At 42.8% G+C, this 26,904-nt stretch overlaps 3 protein-coding genes across 6 annotated transcripts; 1 reads left to right on the top strand and 2 right to left on the bottom strand.

Annotated features, from left to right (window-relative positions):
- The first annotated feature begins 53 nt into the window (after nt 1-53).
- Nucleotides 54-1,380, top strand: LOC6504122. The gene is made up of 2 exons (XM_001964193.4): nt 54-597; nt 791-1,380. The coding sequence occupies exons 1-2, from the start codon at nt 489-491 to the stop codon at nt 1,024-1,026; spliced, it is 345 nt and encodes a 114-aa protein (XP_001964229.1). The 5' UTR covers nt 54-488; the 3' UTR covers nt 1,027-1,380.
- On the bottom strand, nt 1,133-10,516 carry LOC6503515 (phosphorylase b kinase gamma catalytic chain, skeletal muscle/heart isoform). Of its 3 annotated transcripts, none has more exons than XM_014905479.3 (11): nt 10,325-10,516; nt 9,449-9,764; nt 8,931-9,076; nt 8,249-8,427; nt 7,907-8,191; nt 7,754-7,844; nt 7,200-7,336; nt 7,047-7,144; nt 4,497-5,120; nt 2,533-2,691; nt 1,133-1,918 (listed from the first exon to the last, which is right to left on the bottom strand). In XM_014905479.3, exons 3-11 carry the CDS (start codon nt 9,020-9,022, stop codon nt 1,784-1,786), a joined length of 1,800 nt encoding a protein of 599 aa, XP_014760965.1. In that variant the 5' UTR covers nt 9,023-9,076; nt 9,449-9,764; nt 10,325-10,516; the 3' UTR covers nt 1,133-1,783. The 3 variants fall into 3 exon arrangements, with proteins under 3 accessions (XP_014760965.1, XP_032308759.1, XP_032308760.1); XM_032452868.2 differs by lacking the exon at nt 4,497-5,120 and adding an exon at nt 6,301-6,384; XM_032452869.2 differs by lacking the exon at nt 4,497-5,120.
- Nucleotides 10,517-12,616: 2,100 nt separating this feature from the next.
- On the bottom strand, nt 12,617-26,884 carry LOC6503514. 2 transcript variants are annotated; one of them, XM_032452855.2, is made up of 7 exons: nt 26,524-26,884; nt 24,607-24,920; nt 21,595-24,290; nt 18,376-18,549; nt 16,106-16,472; nt 14,285-15,033; nt 12,617-12,735 (listed from the first exon to the last, which is right to left on the bottom strand). In XM_032452855.2, the coding sequence occupies exons 2-6, from the start codon at nt 24,899-24,901 to the stop codon at nt 14,438-14,440; spliced, it is 4,128 nt and encodes a 1,375-aa protein (XP_032308746.1). In that variant the 5' UTR covers nt 24,902-24,920; nt 26,524-26,884; the 3' UTR covers nt 12,617-12,735; nt 14,285-14,437. The 2 variants fall into 2 exon arrangements, with proteins under 2 accessions (XP_032308746.1, XP_032308748.1); XM_032452857.2 differs by lacking the exons at nt 14,285-15,033; nt 26,524-26,884.
- Between the last annotated feature and the right edge of the window lie 20 nt (nt 26,885-26,904).

Genomic DNA, 26,904 nt, shown 5'->3' on the forward strand with positions numbered 1-26,904 from the left:
CATTAATAAATATATTAAAAATGAACGAATGTGTGTGTGTGTGTGGTTGTGTTTGCTCATAAATAAATTAAAGTTGAATAAAATGAAATTAACACACGAGAGATGAGTGTCGTTGGTGTGTGGGGGCAATTGTAATTAAATACTCAATGAACCGATGGGAAGTCGTCGTCGTTGGCCAGTAAACAAAAAACAAAAAGCAAAAAAAAATATAATATTTTTATTATTGTTAATAATAAGAACAAGAAAAGCAGCCAAACAGGCAGCTGGAGGAGGATCACTGGGAGCTGGAAGCTGGAAGCTGGATCGTTGGACAAGGTCAAGTCGGATTAGCCCCCGTCTCATTCCGGGCCTGATAACTGGCAATCGGTATAAAGCATTGGAGCTTCGGCTCAGAAACCAGCACTTGCCGACCAGCACTCCAGTCGATAGCATTTCCACAATCACATTCCTTTCAATTTCAATCGAAAAACCAGAACCAGCACTGCAGGATGTCTCGTTTCGTCGCCATTGCCGCCATTGTCTTCATCTGCCTGGCCGTTATCCTGGGAGGACAACAGGCCCAGGGTGCCATTGCCAGGGTTAAGGCCGCCAATCCCGGTAAGCAGGAACTTTAATTATAATCTTAAAAAATTGTCTTTGTTGTTAAAAATTTTATTTGTAAAATATTGCTTTTATATTTATAATTTCAATATTAAAATTATAAAAAAAATCTTAACCTATAGATAGAACTATTATAATTTCTAAAATCATTCGATTAATTCGATCAACACTCTCGCTTCTTCGATAACAGATCATCCCGGAAAGTGCGTGCTGGGCCCCAATTCCGTGATGTCTCCTGGCCAGACCGGCAAGGCTCCCAACCATCCTTGCGCCGGCGTGGAGTGCCACGGCGATGGGCATGCCACCATCACTACCTGTGCCGCGGTGGCGCCACCCAAGGGCTGCAAGCTCCGTGACTTTGTCAACACGAACCGTGACTTCCCCGCCTGCTGTGAACGCAACTACGATTGCTCCAAGCACATCTAATTGCTGTTATCGATAACCTATCGATTCATTTGATCGTTTTTTTTTTTGTTTTTTTTATTTATTGTGTATACTACAACATAACAATTAAAATGTAAACGCTTAGCAATACAATTAAATAATTTAATAGAATCATTAACAGAAAATACATATGCATGTACGCTTGCTCGTGTGGGTTTAGATTTAGGCTTTATCTTTAGATTTAGGTTAGGATAATGAGGCAAGGACCTTGGGACCCATGGAGATGCGGCTCTCTCTTCCGCATCTTCCACTCTGCTCGTTGTTCGGCTCGTTCTGACAATATTTGTTGTTAACTAACTGATATTTAATCACATAGAATATGTTTATCGTTTATCGTTTATCGGTAAAAAAAAAAAGTTAAATAGAATAAACAAAATCACAAGGACAAAAAGGCTGAGAGAGAACAACTATACATATGTACACTTGTGTGCTTTTTTTGCTCTTTTCACTGATGGTTTTTATCGTTATTTTGTATCGTTTGTTATCGAAAGCGATTGCAGAACGAGGCGATATCGATATCGAAGGCATGTCCTTTTTTGGTGTATATCCTTTCAATCTCCTATCGATCTCCAGTATATGTTTCTTTTCTAGTAACTTTGCTTAATTCGTTTTTCTGTTGTTGCTTACTTCTGGCTTCGCTTTCGCTTTCGCTTTTCCTTTTGCTCTTTTTTCTTTCTTTGTGTGTGTTTTGTGCTTAAATAGCTCAGCAGCGACCACGCCCAGTTGCGAACACCGCCTCCTATCGACTGAGATTGTTGATGTAAAGGGCATGGAGCTCGGTGCGGGGAGTATTCTCGAAGAGGGCGGCCCGGTTTTGGCCCTCGCCCTTCTTCACCCAGTGGCCATAGACACGGAAGGCACAGCCATCGATAACCTATAAAAAAAGGGATAATTTTAATCAAAAAAGGATAAACAATAGTTCTAGACTAGATAACTTAGGAGTAGACTATGATTACTAAACTTTTTCAGTGAAAAAAATGATCAAGAATGGGTCTATGGCTTCAAAATGGTTGTTTGGATCATGTCGCTTTAAAACGACATAAAATTATGGCGTTTTAATCATCAAGATCAATATTCACGAAGAAAAAGCTATCATATTATAGCTATTTTAAGTTTCTCAAACTTCAGAACGACATAAAATCTTCCTAAAAGAGCGACATCGATATTTTATCATCGCTTTAAAACGACATAAAATATTTATAGAAAAACGACATATATATATCGTAACTATGTCGTTTTAATCATCTAGATCATCATTTTTGAATAAAAAGACAAGATATTATAGCTATTTTAAGTTTCTGAAACTTCTTAACGACATAAAATCTTCGTAAAAGAACGACATCGATATGTTATCGATAATTTTTCCTTCCTATTGTTGGAGGGAAACTTCTAAACGACATAAAATCTTCGTAAAAGAACGACATGATATCGATATGATATCGATAATTTGTCCTTCCAATTGTTATCTTTATCGAAAAAGCAACTCACCTTGCGCAGAACCTTGACGCGGTACGGATCCCGGATCGCCTCCTCAACGTGAAGCGGCTCGGCGGTATACCGGAGACGACGTATCCGGATTACGGCCCTTATCACCAATATGGCGAATTGGAACTTTTTGCGTGCGTTGAAGCGACTCTGTTTCCGCAGCTAAATGGTGTTAAAGAGAAGGACATGGATTAGTTATCGAAGCCAATCGATAGCAACTTGCATTGCGTGTTGATCTCATTGTTGGCTTTGTGTTTATATTTTTTTTGTTTTATTCTTTTTTTTATTGTTTGTTAAGTGCACACGCCATGGGTTAAACGGGGGTTATATATATGGTTAGTGTTTGTTTTTTTGGGGGGTTAGTCAGTCGGTCGGCGGGGTTAAGAGTTGAACAAGATTCAACGAGTGGGATTAGTGGGTTAGATCCTTGCGGACAACACAGAAAGAGGGTACTTTGTCTCTATACCTCAAGTGTTATTTATAGACATTGGTTAGTTGTGGGGATTATAGGGTTAAGCATGAGTCTGAATGGGAGTGTGAAGTGTTAGTTAATAGTGTTTTTTTAAAACAAAATACACAGAAAATAGAATAGAACAGAATAGTAAGCAAAGCGAACAAGAGTTAATGGTTTTAGGAGGTGGAACAGAACAAGGAGTGGTGTGGACTTGACAACGCTATTTAATAATAGTATATATCGGATATTGAGTGATTGGATGGATGTACATAAATATGCAATTGAATCTATCTATCAGTTTGACTTGGTTTACTCACAAGGGAGTCTCCACAACACCGACTTATAGACACACATCCTATAAGGGCGTTGAGACTCTGACAATATAGAGACACATGACACAAACACACAAAACGTGTATAACATCATCAAATCATCAACAGTGGAGGAGATTAAACGAAAAATAATCCATCAGTGAAACGATAATCTTTTGGGGTGTCGTTGTGTTTATATAAAATATACAGATACAGATACAGATACAAATACAGATACAGAGATACAGAAACAGATATATGGGTGTATGTATTTTGTGGGTTAATCAGAGCTAATAATACCATGCCTTTTGGGGTTAATCGTGGGGGTTAAGTACCCTAGCTCCCTACAACACACAGACAGAAATACTATAATGAGATATAGACACACGACCGGGGAGTTAAGCGGACTATATATATATATATCTAAGCCGGAAAGCAAGTCAACTACATACAGTTCTAAGTGGTATATATCATCCAGTTCACCCGAGAGATATGTACTAGAGAAAGGTGCATATAATACAAACATGGTGTTTACTCTCTATGATATAGAGTGATATACTAAGTGTCGTCTATAAGAAAATATATAATAAAATTAAGAGTGCGGTATAAAGTACACGATCTTAGGCTTATCTAATTGCAACTAGGGTGTTACGATGGATCGATAGATCGATGGATGGATGGGAAGCAGTGTCCTTCGATCCACAGACTTACTGTCTTAGACAGAGATAGTGTGCGCGTATGTGAGTGAGAGGGATGATAGTGGATGAGTTTCTAAAAAATAGAGGATTTTTTTCAAAATATTTCTTTTTTTTCGAAGTGAAGTCTATGTGCTGGGGGATGTGATCTAAGAAGCTCTAGAAATTAATCGGCAAATAGTGATCAGTAAGTCATACGTGAGGTTCTAAGTGGGAATTAGAAAAGGAAAACTCAAAATTTAAAAAAAAAAGGGAAATTTTTGAAAAAGGGATATTTTTGAAAAAGGGAAGTTTTTGAAAAATAATTTGAAAAAATTATTTGAAGAGTTGTAAGATCTGAACAAGTTTTTGAAATAGTTTTTAAAATATTTAAGACTGAAATATAATTATATAAGCTATTTTAAACTTAACAATTTCCCTTTTTTTGAGTTTTCTTTTTTTAATTTTTATTTTTGGGATAATGTTTTTGTGGTAAAAGCAAAAAAAGTAAATCAAAGGAAAACCTGCCTGCACGGGTATTGGTGCATGGAACAAGTGCTTGCCGCCGGCTGTCAGGCTCTCGCCTGGCTGTTGCAAGTTCTGTTGCAAGTGCAACTGTTGTTGCTGTTGTAGCTGCTGTTGCTGCTGCTGCTGCTGCTGCTGTTGCTGCGACTGCAACTGCAACTGCAACTGCGACTGCGATGGTGCCTGCTGCTGAGGCTGTTGCTGATAGTAGACCGTTGCCGTGAGCGTTTTGTGGGAGGAGCAGGAGGCGGAGGAGGAGGAGGAGGTGGCAGATATGGACGTGGCCGAGGCAGATGCAGTGGCAGAAGTGGAGGCTATGGCGGAGATGGGCCCAGAGGCGGTGGATGAGGTGGAGGTGGTGGCATGGCAGGAGGAGGTTGCTATCGCAATGGCGGTGGCATCGTCCAGAGGGCCGTCCCGCAGCCGGTTCGAGGAGTAGGAGCTCTGGGGCGCCCCATAGTACAGGTAGGCGGGGCCGTTCAGCTGCCCAAAGCGGTAAGAGCTGCCAGAGGCAGTCGCCGCCGCCGCCGTTGCACCACCGACCGTGCCACCATTAGCCCCCACCTCGCCCTGGAGGTGGGGATACCGACTGGAGACCATCGTTTGGCGGCGTTCACCCATCAGCACCTGCCATTATTGGCACAGAACAGAACATATCGAGAGAAGTGCAGTTTCGAGGCAGGCCAGGCAGTGGCAGTGGCAGCAGCAGAGTAGTCGCGGAAGAAATTAAAATTTGGTTATAAGTTTAAAAATAAATGTGTAAGGATGAAAGGGGGACCATTTTTCTTATAACTAATCTCTATAAGGTAGGTCTTAGAGCTAGAAGGTGCCTAGGAGCTCCCTGAGATACACTTTATATGCACCTTGCCTGGGGGGACTATCGGGTATCGATTAATAATCGATAATCTATCATAGTAATAGTAAAATCTAGTTATTTAAATTTAGTATTAAAAGATAACCTCTTCCAGTCCTGGATATGTAATATTATAATCGATATCTATATCTCACTACCTTTGATCTCACTCTGACTATCGGGAACATGCAGTGACTCGATAACTGGGAAGGGACAATCGGGTCTGGAACTGGGAATTCCTGGGCTACGACACAAGGACCCTACTCTAATCGGTTTTTCATTTGAAATTAATTAATTAATTTAAGGCATGCAGACACAGAGATTTCAAAAATATATATATAAGACAGAGCATGAATATCGAATGGCAAGCGCTGAGCTGTTATCGGTTATCGGTTTGGAGTTAATCGAATATCTTTTTTACACACAAACATGGTGTTTTTTGAGAGAGGTGAGTGGAGGGGGAGTACAAAAAACGAGATGTAGGAATTAGGGGGGGGATCTTGTTATCGTTATCAATCAAATAGGGGGGCATCTCATCTCGCAATCAACAAGCAAAACAGATCAGATGCAATAGTTCTTTTGTTTGTTTGTTTTTCTGTTTTTTTTTTTTGTTCGGTTAGAAGTTATTATGCTGGCATATAATATATATTATATATTTTATATTATTATATATATAGTTGATGTACAGATCGAAGCAGAAACAGAAACAAAAACAAAACAGAATGCACGGAACACAGAGACGAACGAATAGAAGATGCAAAGGGCCGGACGGACGGAGTATGAGTTTGAAATGATAGAGCCGGCCCGGCCCCGATAGTTTTTGTTTGTTTGTTTGTTTTGGTTTGGTTGGTTGGTCATCGGGATTATCGTTATTACAGCGATTACGGCTCCGATTAATGGAGACACACAGCACAGAGAGAGGGAGATTGGGTTAGTCCGGGAACAGTTCGTTACCAGTGCGATCTCAGTGATGCGACTCATTCGTCGGGACTTGGTCGACAGGCTGCGCTTGAGGCCATCAATGTTTTGCTCGAACAGCTATCGAATTAATCGATTTTATCGAGTTTTTTGGTTTTTATTTTTTAAAATTAATTGAAACCGAACGTATACGTATATATGTAAGGAAAAGAAGAAAGAAAATGGTTTTGGTTGTAATAAAAAATCGTAATCATAAAACATAAACTTAAAGCAAATGCACAAAACTATCGATTAAAAAAGGGGGAGGTCTGTCAGGCCATAGATCTGACAGTGTGTTACATCCCTAAACTTAAACTTATGCCAGGAATATCAGGATTCGGAAATCAGAAATAATAATCATAATTTTAATTTGTAGGATAAATAGTAAGAAGCAGTTAATAGGCTGTTTTGTGAGTGGGTGAGTCACAGAGTTCTTAATTTTTTGTTTGGTTTTTAGGAATTATGTGTTTTAGAGACAATTGCAGGGGCGGGTTGTTGGGAGAGTTGTGTGTTTGATTCCTCACCAGAGGCTCTTAGTCTATGGGTCTATTGTGAAAGCTTTATATACAAGGACTAGGACTAGGACTAGGACTAGGACTAGCACCCGAAATAAATAAAAAAATAAAAAGACTTCTGGGTAAAAATGCCCCTTGTTCGAACGCGGATACCTAAAAGGTGTGTAGACTGATCTCTTTGGGAATAAAAAACAGAGTAGTCTTGGTCCTAATGGGACGAGAACTTACCATTTGGTTGAAGAATGGATGTCTTAATACTTCCTTGACGGTGATACGTTGCGCAGGATCAACGACTAGACATTTGCGTATCAGATCCTTTGGATCCTCTACAAAAATATCATTAAATCTATTTCTTTTAAGAGGTAACTGGCAAGTACTCACCTGAAATATCTGCCCATTCGGGCGAGGTGAAGCTGTATTTGCCCTCCATTATATTTCGCAACATGACCATCTGTTTGCGGTGCCAGAAGGGCGGACAGCCGACGAGCAACGTGAACATAATCACGCCACAGGCCCATCTGTTTTTTCGAAAGGAGGAAGAGGTGTTGAATTCAGTGTGTCGAGGCATAACAGGAGACCCTTATTGGCATTTAAGCAGCACACCACCACCACCACTAGCACCACCACCCATTGCAGCCACAAATCTATATGCTTTCGTTCGTTTTGCTGAATCCAAGAAAAATAGTTGACACAACATCGACAACCGATCGAGTATCCGATTTCCTATTCTTCTACGCTGTGCAAGTCAGAGCCAGAGGCGTGACTCAGAGCTGGTTTTGGGTATTTTCTTTTGAGGAATGAATCAATTGTAAAGTCGCACGTTAATCGTAACACTACCTAAAGTATTATGTCGGCCTTGACAGAAATTGTATATATGTATATAGACAGGGGGGAGTGCTGCATAAATGAATTCCCTAACTAATATTATGTCATACATATCCACTTCCTGGGAGTAGCCGGGTGAGCCCTCGAACATGTTGCACTTGAGAGTTTCCGGCGCCAAGTAGCCAGGTGTTCCACACAGATCTGAAAAGGACAAACAGACATTACAAAGGATAATAGTTATAGTTAGATAGTAACTCCTCAACCTGTTAGCTTCTCGCCCTCTTGCAGCTGCCTGGCGAAACCAAAGTCCGTGATCTTAACATTGTGATTCTCGTCCAGCAATATGTTCTCGGGCTTCAAGTCACGATGGACGATATTCTTGGCATGGATATACTCCACACCCTCGAATATCTGTCGCATAATGGTGCGGGTCTTCTTCTCGGATAAAGTAACCACGGAGGTCAGATAGTCGAAGAGCTCACCCTTGGGACACAGCTCGAAGACGAGGAAAACAAATGCATCTGACTCGAAAACGTCCTGTAGATCAACTGGAAAGACAAAAAAGGATTAGAGAATGAGAAGAAATCTATCTGGGAGGAACTCACTTATGTAGGGATGCCCCATGACCTGGCGCAGTATTGAGATTTCTTGTCTGGTTGCTTCGAGCATGTGATATGGATTCGTTTCACCCGCCTCCGTGGTGGCGCCCAGATCGATGATCTTGGCGGCGAACTCCTTGCCGGTCTCCTTTTCGATGCATCGCCGGACCGTTGAGCTGATGCCCCTGAAAATAGCGAACAAATAAGATCATGTAAGTGGACACTTGCTTTCGGCATGATTGTGATTTATCTAAGGAGCCGTTCCCATCCCGCCTCTCAACAGATAAGGAGACTGTCGTCGTCGTTGCAGTCATGTAAGTTTGTTTTTTGTTTTTTTATTCACAAATTGTAAATTGTTGCCCTTGTTGTTCCTCATCTCGGTTGTAATTGTCAAGTGCAATCCGGATTTATGATTGGATATGGAAACACCATATACCCAACCGATTAGCCGGCAACCAGGCGCCGCTCCAAGCCACTCCAAGCCGCTCCGAGATGGCCCTGTGACTCATGGCACAGTTTTTTTGTTTTTTTGCCAAAAAGACAAGCAAGAAGTTGGATAACTGCAAGCTCCGCACTAAATATAAACAATAATTGATTTCTTTTCTTGTGAAATGCCATTCTCTCCGAGGGATCTATACTTTTTTCGATGAAATAGCATTAGTATTGGAGTCAGATGTCCATCACTTACCTGCCGAGTATCTCCTTGGGCTCGTATTTGGCGTAGAAACCCTTGGCGGCATCCTTGTCCGGCAACAGGTCATCCTCCTCGTCCTTGGCCATCAGATCCAGTGAAATGTTGCCGCTTAAGCGATAATTTTGGGTGGTAACTTCTCTCTGGGAAAAGGGGCAATAGGGATTACGGATTACTGGTCAGTGGTTGGCTCATCTCGCTTGAATGTTAATCTGGGACTGGAACTGGGAGTGGGTCGGGCTGGCAGATCGTGTTGCGATCGTTTAAGGCGTTGCTATTTTTATAACGGATCGGATCGTATCGGATCGGATCGGATCAGAGATCTGATTCTGTTATGGAGGAGGCTCCAGGGAACAGGGAACAGGGAGCAGGTGACAAGTGCAAGTGGAATGAATCTGTGCAACTGAGAACTGAGAGTGCCGCCGGATTCATTTAACTTTTTCGTTATATTTATTATTATTTCTTTTCTTAATTTTTTTTTTATTTTTTATATTTTTTATTTTTGTTTTAATTACCAAGTGCCGCTGGTGGTGGTGGCTGCTTCGGTTGCTGCTCCGATTTGTTGTGCGATTTAACTTTCGTGTGTAGTTTTTTTTTTTATTTTTTTTTTGGAGGTAGGGGGGAATGGAAAAATCCCTATTCCAGGGGGCCCACTGTCTCTCTCTCTCTCTCTGTCTCACTCTCCCTTCTCTGGCTGGCTTTCTCTCGCTCTTACGCTCAGCTGTTGGCGGCGACGGTGACGGTGACGGCGACTGAGGCAGCGGCGGCGGCGGCTGAGGCAACAACGACGGTGGCGACTACTGAGCTGATTTAATTAATAACGAATGCCAACTACAAGCAGAAGATCGATTTGAATGGCAGAGAGCCCACAAGGAGGCAAGAACAAGAATAGAAAAAAAATAAAAATAAAAAAATTAAATCAAAAATAATAGAATTTGCATTAAAATACTTATGAATGATTACACAACAACAAAAAGTCAATTTGTTTTTGGTTGTTCTTGTTGTTGTTGTTATTATTGCAGCACACACACACTACTTATTATTGTTGTTGTTCCTTATCAGTAACAGTACTTCTCTGGCTATTGTTGTTGTTGTTGTTCGAAAAAAAAAAGAGTTGTGTTTTGATTTCAATCACACACACACACACACCCCCCTCTCCCTCACATATGTAAACAGTTAGGTGGAGTATTGAGGATCCGATTATCATTCGCATCTACTATCCTCCTTTGCAATCAAGAGACACACACACACACACACACACCCTCGCAGTGGGGCAGAGAACACACACGCACCTCTCGGTGTCCACTAAGCGGGTACATTTCAATGTCAACTAAGGTTAAAAGCAGTTCGCTTTTCAGCGGAGTTGGCTGCTGCACCACCGATTCACATACATTCCGGGCCGCACTGTTGGCTGGTCACTTGCAACGCCGCTTCTCGCATAACTCCACGTCTGATATTAGGCGGATTAAATTGCAGAAAACCGTGTATTTGTATTGACACAATCACAAAAAAAAAAACATCCACAGGCAGCACTAATAAATCATTTATCGATATTGCGATAAGCCGGTTATCGCCACTGCCGGCAGTGTTGGTAAATTAGTGATGGCAGGGCTGGCCACATCAACGACTCACGCTAGTGGTGGCTGAACTTTGGCGGTCCCTTTTTTTAGCTTTTTAAATTTCAAATTTAAATTATCATTCTTATATTTTGAATAACAAAAAACTGTTAATGTTGATGTATGTTAATATTTATTTACGGAATACAATTGTAAAAAATATTTAATAAGTGCTAAATGTATATAATAATTATGAGGCAAACGTTACAATTTTCTTTTTTTTTGCTTTCTTCCGATTCCGGATGGGGAACTTTTGGGGAAGAATTTCTTTTTGGGAAGGAAGAAAGGAAATGGAAGCGGTATATAGTGTGTGGGTCAGAAGATCATACCGCTCGTCTTACACTTAAGGTTTTACTTTTTCCACATTAATATATATATATATATATATATTTTTTTTAATCAGCGTTTTGTCAGCGAAACTTGAAGCGATATCGTTGCAGATTTGATTTAACCTTTCAGATACAGTCGGAAATACGTTGATTTGTTGTTTTTTTGTATATTTACTATCAAAATACCGTAAATGGAATACAAATACAAATACAAATGAAGCAGCGAACACACTCGCGAAACGGTTGTTCAATCAGTGCCGTAGATACAATTACAATATAATAATATTATTAATTTATAGAAAAAAAAAACACATGTAATATATATATATGGTATATATATATGCATATATATATATATATATAAAGAAGACACACACACACACAGAGGCGATGCGCCAGCGGCACCGCCTTGTTGTTGTACACATACACATGGGGGGTACTAGGCCTACGGGACTTACAAATAATATCTATATATATACGTATCTTTATGGATCATATCGCCATACTCTGTCGACTCTAGCATCGATTTTGTGTCTGTCCGATCTGGGTATTTATTTTTTTTTTCACCTAAGCGCTCGCTTTTCGGGGACTATTTATTGGGAATGGGTTTTCGTTTTTTGTGGGAATGAATAAATGGAGGATCAGTAGGAGAATCAGTAGGATCTGGATCAGTAGAGCAGGTCCGTCTTCTGGGTGCCTTCGCTGTACACCACTCCTGGTCCCGGCGTCGCCGTCAGATGGTAATCATCTTCGTCCACTGCAGCGCCGTCTCCATTGGATGATGCTCCTTCTGCTCCTGCTCCTCCTGCTATTGAATTCGGTTCTGGATCCTTGATGAGTCCCTCGCCGAGGCCCACCAGACTGCCATTGCCATTGAACATGGCCCGGTTGGCATTGGCTCCGGCCGGACTGGTGCCATTACTGCTGGAGTTGCTGCTTCCGCTGCTGCTGCTCTCGGGTAGGGCGTACCGGGTGATGCCCAGCTGGAAGAGGCTGTCCATCGGCGTGCCGCCCTTCATGGGCGTGTAGAAGCCCAGTGCCTTGGAACCTAAAATTGTTCAAAATTCAACATTAGTTTGGGTTTAAATACAATTTTTTTGTTTTTGAATTGAAAAATCTGATGGGTTAGTTGTTCTTAAGAGTAACAAGTGGCACCGAGTTTTGGGGAGAATATTTTCAACCAGGTGGTGGGTAGTGGGTGGGATTTGATGGGTGGATAATGATGATGGTGGATGGCGGATGGTTCTCCAGTCCGATTAAGGGGAACTCTCCAAGCAAACGAAACTTAAACTGGACTTGGAAATGGAAATGGAAATGGAAGTGAGGAGGAAGTATGAAACGATGACTGGCAAGGCAATGATGATGATGACGAGGATGTGCCAAGTGCTGGGTGCTGGGGTGCTGGGGTGCTGGATGGTGGTGGTGTTTCCACAATAAATAAATAGAAATATTTCGTGTTTTTTTTTTGTTCTAATCTCTGAGGGGTTAGTTACCTTAATAGTAATATGAATTGGCGATTAGTTTTGATTGCCCAGCGGAGCAGACAGAGCAAGTGCACTGGGTTAGAGGTGTTCTTGTTCGCTTAGATTTTTTAGATTTTTTTTGGTTCTTGGGTTTTATGATTATTGTTATTTTGTTATTTGCGGGTTGAGCTGCTGCTTTTCGGATCGGGTTATCTGCGCCTCGGCTTGGCATTATTTTTATTTATTTTTTTTTGTAATCATAGATATTTATTTTGGATTTAATTTTCTTTCATTTCATTTCAGTATTTTTTTTTTTTTGTTTGTTTGGTTTCGGTATACAATAGATATTATTTCAACGATTTGCTTATGTATTCTGTTTACATTTAAATAATATCTGCAAAAAGAAATTAGTATGAACGAAAAAAAATTGAAATCGAGGGTAGAAATAGAAGTAGAATGGGTTGGGATGGGGTAGCTTTTTTTTAACAAAAGGTTGCTTCTTGAAATGGAAACCCCACAGAAAGAGATGGCAAGCCCCGCACAGAAAGAGATGGGATGCATAAGCAGTTTCAATTGCAATTCAATACATGCCTCAACAAAAAGCAACGTACAAAAGGCACTATAACTATAGTACATAATTAATATATACACATATATGTACTGTATATAGACAGAGGCACACAACACGACACACAAATGCACAAAAAACACATCAATTGAAACGGAAAACGAAACTAAGGAAGTTTTGGCTTGCAAGTGCCACTTGCAACACTGGCCGGGCATGCTATAGTGTTGCAAAATAGCAGGTGTCCGCTGTCCGTCCTCCGCTGTCCGTCAATTATACAGTTTTACTTCCAAATCTTATTAAAAAAAAAAGGTTTAGACATAATTTTGAAGCTTAAACTAAATATTTTCAAGCTGGCAATTAATTTTAAAACAAATTGTTTAAAATTCTGACAAATTTTGAAAGATTTTTTGTCCGCTGTCCGCCAATTAAACATTTAAGATTTAAGGTCTGAAACAAAAACTATTTAAGCCTTAGTTTAAAGCCAAAACAAATTTTATAACAATTTCCAAACAAATACTTTAAAATTAAAGCTTATTTCAAAGTTTCAGTCTGTCTGTCCGCTGTCCGCGATTTAAAAATTAATTTAAAAGCAGAAAACAAACATATTTAAGCAATCTATTAAAAGCAAAATAGCAGGCTTTGTTTTTGGCTAAAAATTAACTAAAATCTAAAGAATAAATAGGAATCACAGTACAAATAACTAAAATACAATAAAATTTAAGTAAATATCCGCCGTGTAAACCTAACAACTAGCTCTTAAGAACTATTATTTTCAGGATAAGGAACAGATGAAGCCCTAATTTTTAGCCAGGGGTTTATAGCAGGGTTTGTTGTAACAGAAAAGCATCTATATCCCATTAATCTCCGACTCCAATTGTTTATATTACAGCATCATCCAGGTCTGTCCAGGTAACTCTAGGTGGCTTCATCGCAAACTCTGGCTCCGCATAAACGTGGCATCAGGAAGCGCATCTAATAATTGATTAATCGTGTGTTTCGAGTGTCCGGCCGCCCCAGTGTTTTTATTTTTTAACATTTATTAACTTTACTTTTTCTATTTGTTTGTTGTGTTTGTTTTGTGAGTGTTGTTTTTGAGTTGGTTGGGATGTTGTTCCTTTCTTCCGCATTGAGTTGTTATTATTATTGTTTTTGGAATCGGAATGGAACTTTACACTTTACAGCTTACAGTTTAGCGGCCATTTGAAAAAAATGATCAACAACCAGTTATGGGAACGGATCGGGGTCACCATGGAGGTTTTGCCAACAAAGGAGGTGTTGAACGGACCGGGTACCGGGTACCGGATACCGGGAGTTATGGGTGATTTTCTAGCCTAATTTTAAACAAATATCATTTAAAGGTCTTGGCAATGCCTACGTTTCGGTGGCTGGCTGGGGATATCTCTGGTTCTGGTACTGGTACTGGTACTGGTTTCTGGTTCTTGTTTTGGAGTAGAGTCTGTTGGTGTTTTTTGGTTTTTTTTTTTATTTTTTTTTTTTGAGGAGAGCTTAGAGTGGCGGCATCGGGACATCAGACATAGTAGAGCGTAGTGCCTGGTATGCGGGCCTGGAGCAGGGCGGTGCTGGCATTGGGCAGGGCCAGCGACGACGGCAGACTGGGCCGACGACGTGGCTCCCGTTGGTCAGGGATCTGGATCTGGATCTGGAGCTGATCGTGCTCTCCTTTATCATATTTACTCTGCTGTGTCGGCGATTGCTCCTCCGAAGTGCCTCCTGCCTCCTGCCGTGCCATTGGTGAAAAGGAGAAGGAGGCCGCCTTGCGAGGTCCTCTTGTAGCTGGCAGGGATCTGGGTGTGGCATCATCGTTTTGCAGGAAGCAGGCATACTGCGGCTTCAGCAACACCGAAGGACGGTGGCTTCTACGCAGCGGCTGTGGCTTCGCCGGGAGCTGGGGGCGCTTGGCGACCGTGACATCGTTGTTGTTTCTGGCAGCGATTGGCGCCAATCCGGTTGCCGATGGTTGTGTCATTGTTGCTGTTTCTTTTGGCGGAGGTGATGGTGCTTCGGATGTTGCCACACTGGCTATGGCAGGTTCGGGCGGCGACTGCTGTGGCTGTTGTTGTGGCAACTGTTGCAAGATAATACCCCTCCCTAAACTTGGGTAATCTGCAAAAATAGTCGAGGGAGTCGAAATTGAAGCCATGCTCCGCATCCAACGGCTAATGGCTAGTGGCTAGTGGCTAGTGGTTGTGCTTCAGTTGATGGTCTTCTTCTCTTATTTTTTTTGGCCAAAAAATCATATTGGAATGGAATTTAAAACACAAACTGAAGCACAACTCTGGAATGGATTAGAGTTCTAGAGCAGGGAGGATAATAGTGGTGGTGGTAGTGGAGTAGAGGCTGCTAGCTGATTGGCTCCACCCACCTGATGAGCCTGGTCAGCCTGGTCAGCCTGGTCAGCCGGCGGAGCTGGGCGCCCAGGTCTCGGAGCTTGGGCCAACAGCCATTGCCGTTACCCACCGACCTGGGGCTAGATATTGTGGGAACTGAGACGGAGACTGGTGGTGGGTGGTCTGGTGTATCATTATTATTATCTGTAAAGTGTTAGAAGTCTTGGGATTATCAGAGGTTATCCCTTAAAAGGTAATACTATCTCCTGCTTAGACCCTGAAGAATTCTTCCCCTTTCTTCTAATTTTTTTTTGTTGTTTTTTTGACTTAAAAGTAATGATATGTTAGTGGTCCTTGAGATCCTTGAGACAAAAAAATAAAACTAAAAAAAGAGACAACTAAGATAGAGGTCGAGATGAGTGATGGATGATGAGTGGGTGGGTGGGTGGTTGGGTGGGTAGAGTGTGATTATAATTAATAAAAAAAAAAAAATAACTAAAAAAACAGCTTTAAGGACACAAGACAGAGACAGAGACAGAGACAGTGGTAGAAAGAAAGAGACAGAGGCAGGCAGTTAGATAGAGAGAGACTGAGTCAGGCAGGCAGGCAGGCAGTGTATGATAGACAGAGACAGAGTGACTAAGATATCGACAGAGACAGAGACAGAGCAAGCCATTCCATATATTTTTTTTTTTTTGATGCTGCTACTACTGTTGCTGCTGCTGCTGCTGCATCTGCTGCTTCTACTGCATCTGCTGCATGCCACACCACATACATATGTATGTATGTGTGGAGTAACGCACGCTTGGATGGATAATGCGGAACGGAACGGAACCGATATTACTTACCCAACGGTAAATTCCCCAGCATCGTGCCGCCCCCCGTCGCCCCCGGCACCGACGCCGCCTGCTTGTTGTTACTGTGTCCAAGTCCATGCCCATGTCCATGTCCATGCCCTAATCCCTGTCCCGCCGTCGAGGTGGGCAACTCAATGATCTCATCCACAGTAACATGATGATGCTGCTGATGCTGCTGTTGCTCCAGTTCCAACTGCTGGCGATGCTGGAGCAACTGCATCTGCTCCGCCAGGGGCAGCTGGTGGTGCTTGCCAACATGGCCGAAGGGATCGGCGTACGGCGGGTCGTCAATGGTCATCGATGCCTCGGAGGGGTATTCAAATGTCGATGTCAGCGTGTCGTTGAACTGCACGCGGAACTGTGTGGGAAAAAGATCAAGAAATCCGAGTCAGTAAACGAGTTTCATCAACTGGAATAGATAATTAGTTTCCAGAGGAGTGCTGTGGTGTTATTTGGGGGGTTTTGGGGGGTATCCATGACCCATGATACACGATAGCTTCTATTTGGCTTCTGAAGTTCCTACAACCTCCAATGATAGTTTCTCTAGTGACTTCAGGGCTTCAAAGATTGATGTTCTTCTAAAAACTAGTCCTTATATACCACATAACACCTATATTATCCCTAATTTCATTCATTTATCATTTTATTAGAATATTATTATAAAAAAGAAGGTATATTTCATGATATAGCTCTTCTGTTGGCTTCTTAAGTTCCTTCAAACCATTTTCTTTAATAATATTCTTCTCAAAACTAGTCCTTATATGTCCTAGAACTCCCTCAAAACCCTCTTTAACTCTAAATTCCCACTTTCCCTATCAATACTCTTATCATTTTATTCTGTAAATCATAGTATTCTTATAAAAAAATGATTATGACACAATTATTTAGGGTTTCAGGAGGTATAGTAAGTGATATAGCTCTTCTGTTGACTTGCCAAGATCCTCAAACTCTCTTATTTATATAACTTATATTATACAACTCCCCTGTTATCCTTCCTAAGTTCCTCAAACCCTCTTTAACTATTAAAACCCCAACCCTATCACTACCACAACCATTTTATGACAATATTCCTTAAAAAAAAGTAACTAAACCTTAATTATTTAGAGTTTCAAGAGGAATATAACATGAAATAGTCCCTCCAACCCCTTCCAATATTCCCCCTCTAATATTCTCCTAAAAAAGAAGCCATTCTTGAAGAAACCCAAAAAACCACAACTGATAACAGCTCCTCCTATCAATGGATTCGTTTCTAATCACCACCCGATAAAAAAAATATCCAGACTGTGAAGGACAAAGGGAGTATCCAACTGGCCATCACTCTGGCCACTTTCCAAGACCAAGACACCAACTAGACCTTATAGCTCCAAGGTTAGCCAAGATCCGTTTAAAATACGAGTCTCTAATGCATTATGTATTAGGCAGTTTCGATTTCATTGGCATTTGAATAAATTATTTTATTCCAAAGGTTGGTGTCTCTTCTCCAGATACCATAAACTATAGACCAGATGGCTATGAACTCCTCTCCTGTCTAACCGTGACATTGTGGCAATTACAAATTGGATTGGCCGCCTCTGTTGTTGGAGTAACTCAGAGTCCCCCCCAGAGTTACTCATCGACCTTATCGGAGAATAGCTACCAAGATACCAACCCCCAAGTGACTCAACCCCACCATGATGATGATGATGGTGATGAAGAATCGGCTTCTCTTATCGAAGAAAACAAACCCCCGATTGAATTGATTTCAAAATTTCAGGCTGCTGCTCTTTGAAAAATAAAAATAAAAAAAAAAGAGTTTCCCTATCAGTCACACTGATGGAAAGCACCTGAATCGGAATATATATATATATATATATAATACAAGTTAAATACAAGATAGAAGCAAATATAATGCAACTTGATTAATAGTCCGCTCCGATAAATATAAAAAAAATAATATAATATAGTATTTAAAACCTTCTTATCGAGGTGGAAGGCCCAGGTGGAATTCGGTCTCCACTTCCCCCACTATTTCTGGTATTTGTTCAATACTGACTATAAATATGTGGCCACCACACAGTGGAGGAATATAATCTTATCTTATCCTTCCATAACATACAATAAAAAGCAAACTATTGATATTGGTGACTTGGTGGTAGCTTTTTTTGTGGGGGGGAATAACAATATCCACTCCACTCCTGACTCACTCCTTGGGTATTTCTCTATAAGAGGGATAAGAGGGAGTCCTGGAGATCCTCCTAATCCTCCCAATCCTCAAAACTCACCGTCGACTCTTTGGGTTTGTGGCGTATGCTGGACTTTCCATCAATCACAATGTTGGCATTCTCGAACTCCACATCGCACGGCGATGGCGGGCACATGGATAGGTCGTCGTAGTCCGTGTCCGTCGACGTCTCCACGGAGAGGTCGCCCAGCAACACGAATCCCGGCTCATTTGGCTGCAAAAAAAAAAAAACAAAAAAACAATAAGCGGAAATTGTAGTAATTAGTATTGTTATTATATGACAAGTGGGAGGTGGATTGGATTACCGACGAGATGGAAGGCAACTCGATACCCTTATGGCGTTATTTTTTTTTATATAAAAAAAAGTGATTCCCAGCTGTTCTGGGGATTAAAGTCACAAATTCCTCAAGAGATTGGATTACAAGGGGGGAGGGAGTAAGAGTGTTTAAATAATAGTAACAGGTACTAGAGAGATATTATATTAAAATAAAAAATAAATAAATTAAACTTATCCCCTCCATACATATGTATGTGATTCAAAAAAGTGAAATTCTGGGAAATGTCATTCCCGGTTGTGGGTCATCATCGGCAGCTGTGAGTCACGGCAGGGGGAAGGGGAAAGGGGGGCTGCCCAAGGGTCCACAGTCCAGAGTCCGTCCAGAGTGAGTCCCTCTTGTTCCCAGAGTCTCGGCTCCCCAATCCCAGTCCCAGTTGGCCCATTTTCGTGCCACCAATAGCGACCCCCAGCCATATGCCACAAAAAAATACAAAAAAAAAACACAAAAAAAAGAGACAACAGATAATAAACTCCAAAAGATAAACAAAAATCAAAGTCAAAAGACAGAGATGCAAAAGCAAAAACAAAAGCAAAAGTCAGAAGTAAAAGCAAAGCAAACACACCACAAGTGGAAGTGAACAAAAAAAAAAAACAAAAACAACAAAGAGGAAAAGAAAGAATTGACAAAATTGGGTTCACCGCTGGAAAGAGAGTGAGAGGATAAGCGAGAGGAGAGGAGCAAGGACAGGTAGATGGGGGGGAGGCTATGGGGAGCCAAAGGGGCGGTGGGAGGTCGTACGAAAGAGAGAGAGAGCGCCAGAGAACGGCACAAAGCACAAACAAAACGGGTTTTCAGGCAGCAACCGGTGCGAACAAGAAGAAGCAGTGGGGAACGAGAGCCAGGAGAGCAGAAAAGATAGAGAGAGAGAGATCGACTGCCAGAGATGCCCAACTATTCCAAAAAGCTAAGAGATACTAGAGTTTATAAGCTAGATATAGATAGTTTTGGAAAATATTAACTGTTTTTCAATAAAAAAAATTAAATATTATTAGATCTTATTGGAAAAAAAATGATTTTTATAAAAAAAATAGTATTTAAAATTAAAAAAAGCTATTATACTAATATAAAAATACAAAAAATAAATCTTAATAATTAAACAGACCCAAAAATATAGCTATCTCAAAGCATTAAAGATAAAAAATAGATTAAAAAAAAATAGTTTTTTAAAGCAGAGTCGAACTCCTCACTAAAAAGCCAACTAATCATCACTAGATAAAGCCAGTTTGCAAGGCAGCTACAGGATCTGAAACAGCTGTGCCTGGGCCCAGCCCAGCCCAGTCCAGTCTGCCATCCAAGTCGACCAAAAAAACCCAAGTTCCAGCCGGCAATCTATCCCACAGATACAAGCTACATAATACTTATAGAGGGGGCAAAAAAAAAAAGATAAGTTTGGCTTGGAACTTTGATGGGAGCAGGAAGCGCAGAAATATCTTCTCATGTCCACATGCATGCCATGCCACCAAGAAACTGGTTTCCCAAGCAGAGCAGAGCAGAGCAATCAAAAATAAGTAAAGAACTGCAGCCCAAAAGCCCAGAGAAGAAGGGATCGAAGACTGAAGACAGAAGACTGAGACAGAGAAGACTGGCAGCAGATGCGACTTGCATCTGGTTGCAGGGCAGGGAACAAAGCAGACTTTGGGAAATAATATGCAGATACTATATACTATATATTATATACTATAGTATATAGTATATGCATATGGGAGTGACTCTGGCACATGTCGCACTGGGAGGAATCGGGGCTATCGATCGGAGAGCTATTCAAGGCGAATTTTAATTGACTCGAAGACTCGGAGACTGAGAAGATCAATGCGAATTCTTCAAGAATTCAGTGAGCTTCTCCTACAACTACTTATAGAGAGGTTTGTTGCCTTTTTGGGGGCGCCTTCCTCATAACCATAATTAAAGATCATTTGTTGATCAAATGTTGATTATCTTGACTCTCCAGATAGAGACTGGGGGACTGGAGGCACTGAGGTCTACTCTATGATTGAATGGAACCAGTCATTTGGAGAAGAGATCGAAAGTAATTATAGGAAAGGTATAATAATCCTCGGAAGAAAGCCAGTAACTACTCTTAAGGCTAGTAACAAAGTAGTAGTTAAGATATGGGAGTAGACAGTCTAAGAAGAGAGGTCCTTGAGGTATCATTATGTTTCTTTAATCCCAAAGATCAATAATCTCAAGACTACAGAAGAATCACTCCCACAAGTGACTCACAAAAGCCACACCGAAGAAAGAGTATCCAAGGTTCTACACAATTCTTCAAGCATTCTTCAGAAAGCTAGTAACTACTATAGGAGCTCTAGTAGCTCTAGTAACTAAGTAGTAGTTGGTTTTCGAAGTACAAAGTCTATGAAGATCACTAATCTCAAGACTCCTGATCACTTCTCCCACAAACGCCTCACAAAAGACTGCCTAGATTCCGACAATCGAAAGAAAGCCACCCCGGGGAAAGAGTATCCAAGCTTCTCCACCATTCTTCCAGATATCTTCAGCTCAGTTCGGTTCAGAGCTGCCTCTCAGTTCCGTTCTCGCCGCCTCTTGTTGAACTTTCGAAATGCGCATGATCGCTCTTTGTTTCATATTTGTTTATATGGCATGGCCGCCGTATGACACAAAAAGAAATACATATATCTATATATCTATCTATCTTTCTAGCCACATACATATGTATATAATATAATAATAAAACAAATAGTAAATAAAATGAATGTAGAATGGGAGAAGGAAACTGAAAACTGAAAACCATAACAACAGAGCCTCCAACACACAAAATTATTATCAAAAAATAATAATAATTCACGGGGTAATTGTTAAGCATGAATAATCCGCAAGATAAGACTGCTACTGGTCACATTCTTCCACCCGGGGAGGGAAGAATTCTTCCACAGACAGAGACTATAAGAGAGACGACTCACCTTTGGCAGCTCCCGCTTGCGCCTGAAGATCACAACATCGCTTTCGATATAATCCGGGACTCCCTTGGTGCTCTTCGAGAAGTTGAACACCATCGAGTTGTCCGTCGCCGTGTGACTGGAACTGGCCATCACTCCGACGACTCCGGCTCCCTGATTCCTTGTCTTTCGCAGCGTAACCATCGGTGAGGCGGTGGTGGCATCCGTTTCACAATTGTTATGATTGTGATGGAGATGATGGAGGTTCTGGTGACTACTGCTACTGCTGGTGGGTGGCTCCTTGGTGTTTATCACGGTATCGAGACTAGTGGTGGGTGAGCCGAGCGATCCACCCGCTCCAGATCCAATGCCGCCGGCTTCCGTTGACTTCTTCATCTCATTGATCCGATTCTTTTCGATCTCCCGACTCGTCAATGGCGGCGTGATGCCCTGGCTGTTAAATAGCGGCCGGATAACTCCAATCTGCTTGGTGGTACTGGACGAGGATGATGATGATTCCGTGTTTAGTTTCCGTACTGGTACTGCTGCTCCTACAGCTGCTGCTACATGCACGTTCTCAGTCGTGGGAGCGAATGATCGGTGCAGGGCGCCTCCCGCTTCCGTCGCCGGGCTCTTCGTCGCCGGACTGGGCTTATCGCCTGCCGCGCCCATTTTATCGGAGCGTAGCTGGCACTCATTGTTTTCGTCGTCATCGCCATCGTCGCTGCCATCGCCATCGCCATCGCCTTCGCCATCGTCGTCGCCTTCGTTGTCGTGCTTCTCGTTGTTGTCGTCATCGCCTTCGCCTTCGCCTTCCCCTGCGACATCGCCCTCATCTCTGTCTCCATCACCCTCGTCGTGCGCCGCCTTCGCCTCAGTCTCGCTCGGCGCCTCGCTGGGCTGTGTTATGGTGGCCACCTGCTCCTCCGCCGGCTGCTGCTCCTCCGCCGCCGTCGTCTCTGCCAGATCGATGCGCCGCATCGCCTGCCTTGGTATTATATCCGGATGATTAACTGGACGCAGTGGCGTAGAGGAGGCAAAGCCGACACTGGTCGGCGCCACTTTCTGCTCCTTGATTATCGACTTGTAGCTGGCCACCTTGCTGGCCACTCCTCCAACTCCATTGGAGCGGTGGGCAGTCCTGGGCCGGCGATTGGCGCTCGCCTCGAACATCTTGAGCGTTTGCTTGACAAGATCGGGTGGCGGTCGTTCCGTATCATCGATAATCGAGGCCAGACGCTTCGGTGGCGCAGTATCCGTGCCGCTGTGCAACCGTTCCCGGGCATTATGGATCTTGTCCTCGATGGTGACGCAGGTGGGCGAGGCGGCCGGTGAGGTGGCTACCGCCATTGCCATCGTTTTGGCTGCCGGTGCATTGGATCCTGGTGTCATGTTGCTGCTGCGCTGACTATTCCACGGCGACTTCTCGCAGAGCAGGGCCTCCACGGACCGGGCCCGCTTCATCACCTCATTACCGCGCTTAAAGTGCCTCGATCGGTTGCCATTGGCCACCACACCGGGCTTGGTGTCGTCGCTGGGCGGATTCTGGACAGAGCTGGGTGCTGTGGGTGGCACTGTTCCATTGGCACCCAAGCTAACCGGTCGCTGGATGGGCCTTGGCGTTGGCTTCGCCCCCAAAATGGGTGGCGGTGTGGATTTGGCACGCACTTGACTGATGGCCACCGTCTCCTCGGCCAGTTCCGCCTCCCCCTCCCCATCGGCCTCGTCGTCGTCGCGATCGAGGAGCGTGTTCAGGCTGGTGGATCGTTGGAGGCGCTGTTTGCTGTTCTGCTGCCGAGATTCGCGCAGGGCCAGGCTGAGGTAGCGACACCGTAGCTTCGATACAATGCCCGGTCCATAGCTTAGATCCTCTCCAGTGTCCACCAGAGAATCCTGTAGATTTGAGGGACTACCTTCGGGATCTCCACCGGCACTGCCGCTGCCAGCACTGATCTTTCCGGGTATGTGTCGGTGGTGGTGCTGGCCATTTTGTTTCGTCGTTTTTTTCATTTCTTGCATGGCGACCATTGTCGGTTTTACCGTTACCTTGCTGGGCGACACTAACTGTTGTTGTTGTTGTTGATGATGTTGCTGCTGTTGTTGTTGTTGTTGCTGCTGTTGTTGTTGGATGAACTTGTTGCTCTGCAATTTATCGGATATAGATTTTGTCTTGCAGGAGCTGGAGCTAGAGCTCTTATTATCGAGTTGGCTCGCTTCTGGGAACAACGAGCCTTCAGCAACGCTCTGGCCGGGTTTGCATTTCGTTAACAATTGATTTGCTGACGACGACGACGTTGCTGCTGCTGCCGCTGCTGTCGCTGCCGCTTGTGTTGCTGCTGCTGCTGCTGCTGCTGTTGCTGTCTCCGTTAATGCTCCAGTTGTCTCTGCTGCCGCTGTGCCAGATTCAACTTCACCACGAATATGGGAGCGAACTGACAGCCCCACCATGCCTACCGCTGCTGCCGGCTCTCCACGCTCTCTCAGATCCGTATTTAGAATCTCTGACTGTTGCTCCTGACTTCGTTGAGTGTTTAGTAAACTCGATCTCTGCTTTGGTATGGGTGCTAATGGTGTTGTTGTTGTTGTTGTTGTTGGTAGTTCTGTTGCAACAACAAAGTCTTTGCCTTGGGTATGATGACCTCCGGTTAGAGATTTCTCAGACTTTTCCTCTGCTAGCAGCGCCGCATTCGCATTTCTCTTGGCCAGTGCTTGACTAGCGTCTAAAAAAAACAAAAGAGAGAGAAGATAATTGGCAAGGCACACAAACACAATCAGTTCTCAATTTTCTGGCTTCAAATAAAACTAGTTTGGCTTTTCGACCAGGTGGCAACCTCGCCATATCGATAGCGCGTTATCGATAGTTCGGCGCGCTGTTTAAATAAAAACAGACTTGAAAGTGAGAGTAACGGAAAACCAGATTCAAAATTATATCAAATTATGAAGCTAACAAGTCACTAACTAAGATGATAATAGAAACAGCTGGATATTTAGATTACATAATCCACAGAGAGACAGGTGTATTGGCCAGTTGCTCACCTGAATTGCTGGCACCTGGCACTGGCACTTCCGGCAAAGCCCCACAACTGCCACCGCCGGCCTCGGTGGGTGAGGCGGCGACGGACGCCGCCTGGGTGCGGGCCACGTTCGTTTTGCGCCGCTGGATGAGATCCTTCTTCCACTGCGGCATGTCCGGCAGGAAGCCGGAAGTGGGCGACATCTCAGCTATCGCTCCACCCACTGATCCAGGTCCTGCTCCTCCTCCAGCTCCTGCTCCCGCCTCATCCGTGAGTAAATGCAATGATGGCCGCTTCGGCGGCTGGTGTGACTCCATTATTGGGGCTCGTCTTGGTCTGCAAAGAGCATTATTTGGTGCATTAGTGCATGGCTATCTGGGTAACTGGGCTTTTGGAATTCCTCCTAGCTAGCTCAGCTCCTTCTCTGCATCTTGACCCGTTCGCGCACCCACTTAGACTGAGAATGGCCAAAAGCCGGAGCAATCAGCGAATGCCGATGCCCACGATGCTCTACAGTGAAATGCTTGGGGCATAGCCGAATCCCAAAAGAACCAATTGGATTTCCATAAGAGAGCATATTGTGTAATTTCCCTAAATTGTACATCTAAGCATATTTTCTGGCTAGTGCCGAGTTGGCAGAATTATTCTTAAATATTACATGGCTTTAAAGCTTCAAATATTTAGATATTAAGAGTTGGAGCTACTCCCCGGGAAGGTGAATCTATAACTTACTTCACCTTGTCTATGACGAAGTTATATTTATAGGATTGCCTCTATACGGATACGGGGTTCTTGAAATTTATGGCCTATTGATAAACTAACTACCATATAACGTTCCTACTAACTGATAATAAGTACTCCGGCTGGCATTAATTTTTTCCAGTAATTAGAGTTGTTTCTGCAAATGGATTTTCGATTAATTAAATATTGAAAATGTGAAAAAATACATACTTTTTTAGCTCTAGCTCAAGCTTTTCGATATATATTTCTAAAAAAAAATAGTTAATTTTGTTTAGAGCAGCAGGGTATCCTCCGTATCGAAATGACCGCCCCGACTCGACTTTTATTTTTCTTAATTGGATTAAACGCTGTTTTTATAGCCCAAGCCCGGGCCAAAAAAAAAACAAAACAAAAACAAAATGAAAAAAATGCAAAGGTAAGAAGCGAAGAAACCCCAATATTTTTCCAACATAAATATGCTAAACTGCCATAATGAGCGGAAAATGCCATAAATAGAAGAAAACCAGAAAAACGGCAGAAGAAAATGTTTTCTTTTTTGGGTTTTTTTTTTTTTCGCTGAAATGATTGCATGGCTAGATTGTTGGAATTGTTTCTTCAGCTTTATAGTTCCCACTTTTTTTGCATAGCTGGGCGATAAAAAAAAAAAATAATTATTATTATTTTTAATTCCTTTCTACCCCCCCGCTTCTACCCCTTTGTCACCTATCTTGGTGTGTATATATCTCTTGTATTTGTTTCTTCTTCTGGCTCGCCCAATGGGGTGGGTGACAGGGAGGGAGTATGCTGAAGTGCTGGACTGGTGGAGTGCTGGAGTGGTGGAGAGTGGGAGATTGGGAGAGCGAGAAAGGGGCTGCAAATTGCAGACGAAGCATAAAATAAACAACCCACGGCGCGCTATCGATTTTTTTTCGGAAAAAAGAGCTGCTGCTGGTGCTTCTGCTTTTTGAGATACACGTACACCAAAATACACTGAAACAAATCGAAAAACTTCACTTATCAGTTTGGGCGAGCTATTTGAAAACTAACGGGAATTAATTGATAAAAAAAAAAAGAATGGGGGAAGCCTACAAGAGAGGAAGAGAGAGAGAGAGAGCACCCACCAGAGCCGGGTTTTGTTTATTTACACACAAAAAACAATAAACAAAACACACAAATAGTGACTGGCTACGGCTCCTGCAGGATATCTTAGTATTCTTACTTTGTAGTTTTGTTGGGTAGCTTTTGGTGGGTGCAGTAGCTCACTGCTTTTCACTTTTCCGCTTTCCACTTTTTCCGCCCGTCCGCTTTCCACTCCACAAAAACACCATTCGACGCCCTGGCCCGAATTCCTGCTGGATCTCCTCCGCCGGACTCTCCTCCGCGCACTTTCAACTGCCACTGCAACTGCAACTGCTGCACTTCTAGGGGTCTAGGACGTGTGGCGTGGGTGCACACTCGCTGCGCCTCAAAAGTGCATCTTTTGCAGCAAAACCGAAACAGCAATAACACTGCCCAGCTCAGTTACCAGCATTGTTGCGATACTTTCCAACACTGAACAGATATCGGCCTGAACTATCGAAAGGAGTAAGCCCAGCTTTTC

This window comes from Drosophila ananassae, chromosome XL (assembly GCF_017639315.1).
Source record: "Drosophila ananassae strain 14024-0371.13 chromosome XL, ASM1763931v2, whole genome shotgun sequence".
Classification (NCBI taxonomy): Eukaryota; Metazoa; Arthropoda; class Insecta; order Diptera; family Drosophilidae; genus Drosophila; species Drosophila ananassae.

What these genes read in the sequence shown, in the direction of transcription:
- LOC6504122 (XM_001964193.4), top strand. Translation starts at nt 489, where the DNA reads ATGTCTCGTTTCGTCGCCATTGCCGCCATTGTCTTCATCTGCCTGGCC. An exon ending in GGTTAAGGCCGCCAATCCCG is followed by an intron (nt 598 to 790) that starts GTAAGCAGGAAC and finishes CTTCGATAACAG; the next exon opens with ATCATCCCGGAAAGTGCGTG.
- LOC6503515 (XM_014905479.3), bottom strand. Translation starts at nt 9,022, where the DNA reads ATGGCCAAGGACGAGGAGGATGACCTGTTGCCGGACAAGGATGCCGCC. An exon ending in CCCAAGGAGATACTCGGCAG is followed by an intron (nt 8,428 to 8,930) that starts GTAAGTGATGGA and finishes CGCTATTTTCAG; the next exon opens with GGGCATCAGCTCAACGGTCC. An exon ending in CATGGGGCATCCCTACATAA is followed by an intron (nt 8,192 to 8,248) that starts GTGAGTTCCTCC and finishes TTGTCTTTCCAG; the next exon opens with TTGATCTACAGGACGTTTTC.
- LOC6503514 (XM_032452855.2), bottom strand. Translation starts at nt 24,901, where the DNA reads ATGGAGTCACACCAGCCGCCGAAGCGGCCATCATTGCATTTACTCACG. An exon ending in GCCAGGTGCCAGCAATTCAG is followed by an intron (nt 24,291 to 24,606) that starts GTGAGCAACTGG and finishes TGTTTTTTTTAG; the next exon opens with ACGCTAGTCAAGCACTGGCC. An exon ending in ACAAACCCAAAGAGTCGACG is followed by an intron (nt 16,473 to 18,375) that starts GTGAGTTTTGAG and finishes TTTCCCACACAG; the next exon opens with TTCCGCGTGCAGTTCAACGA.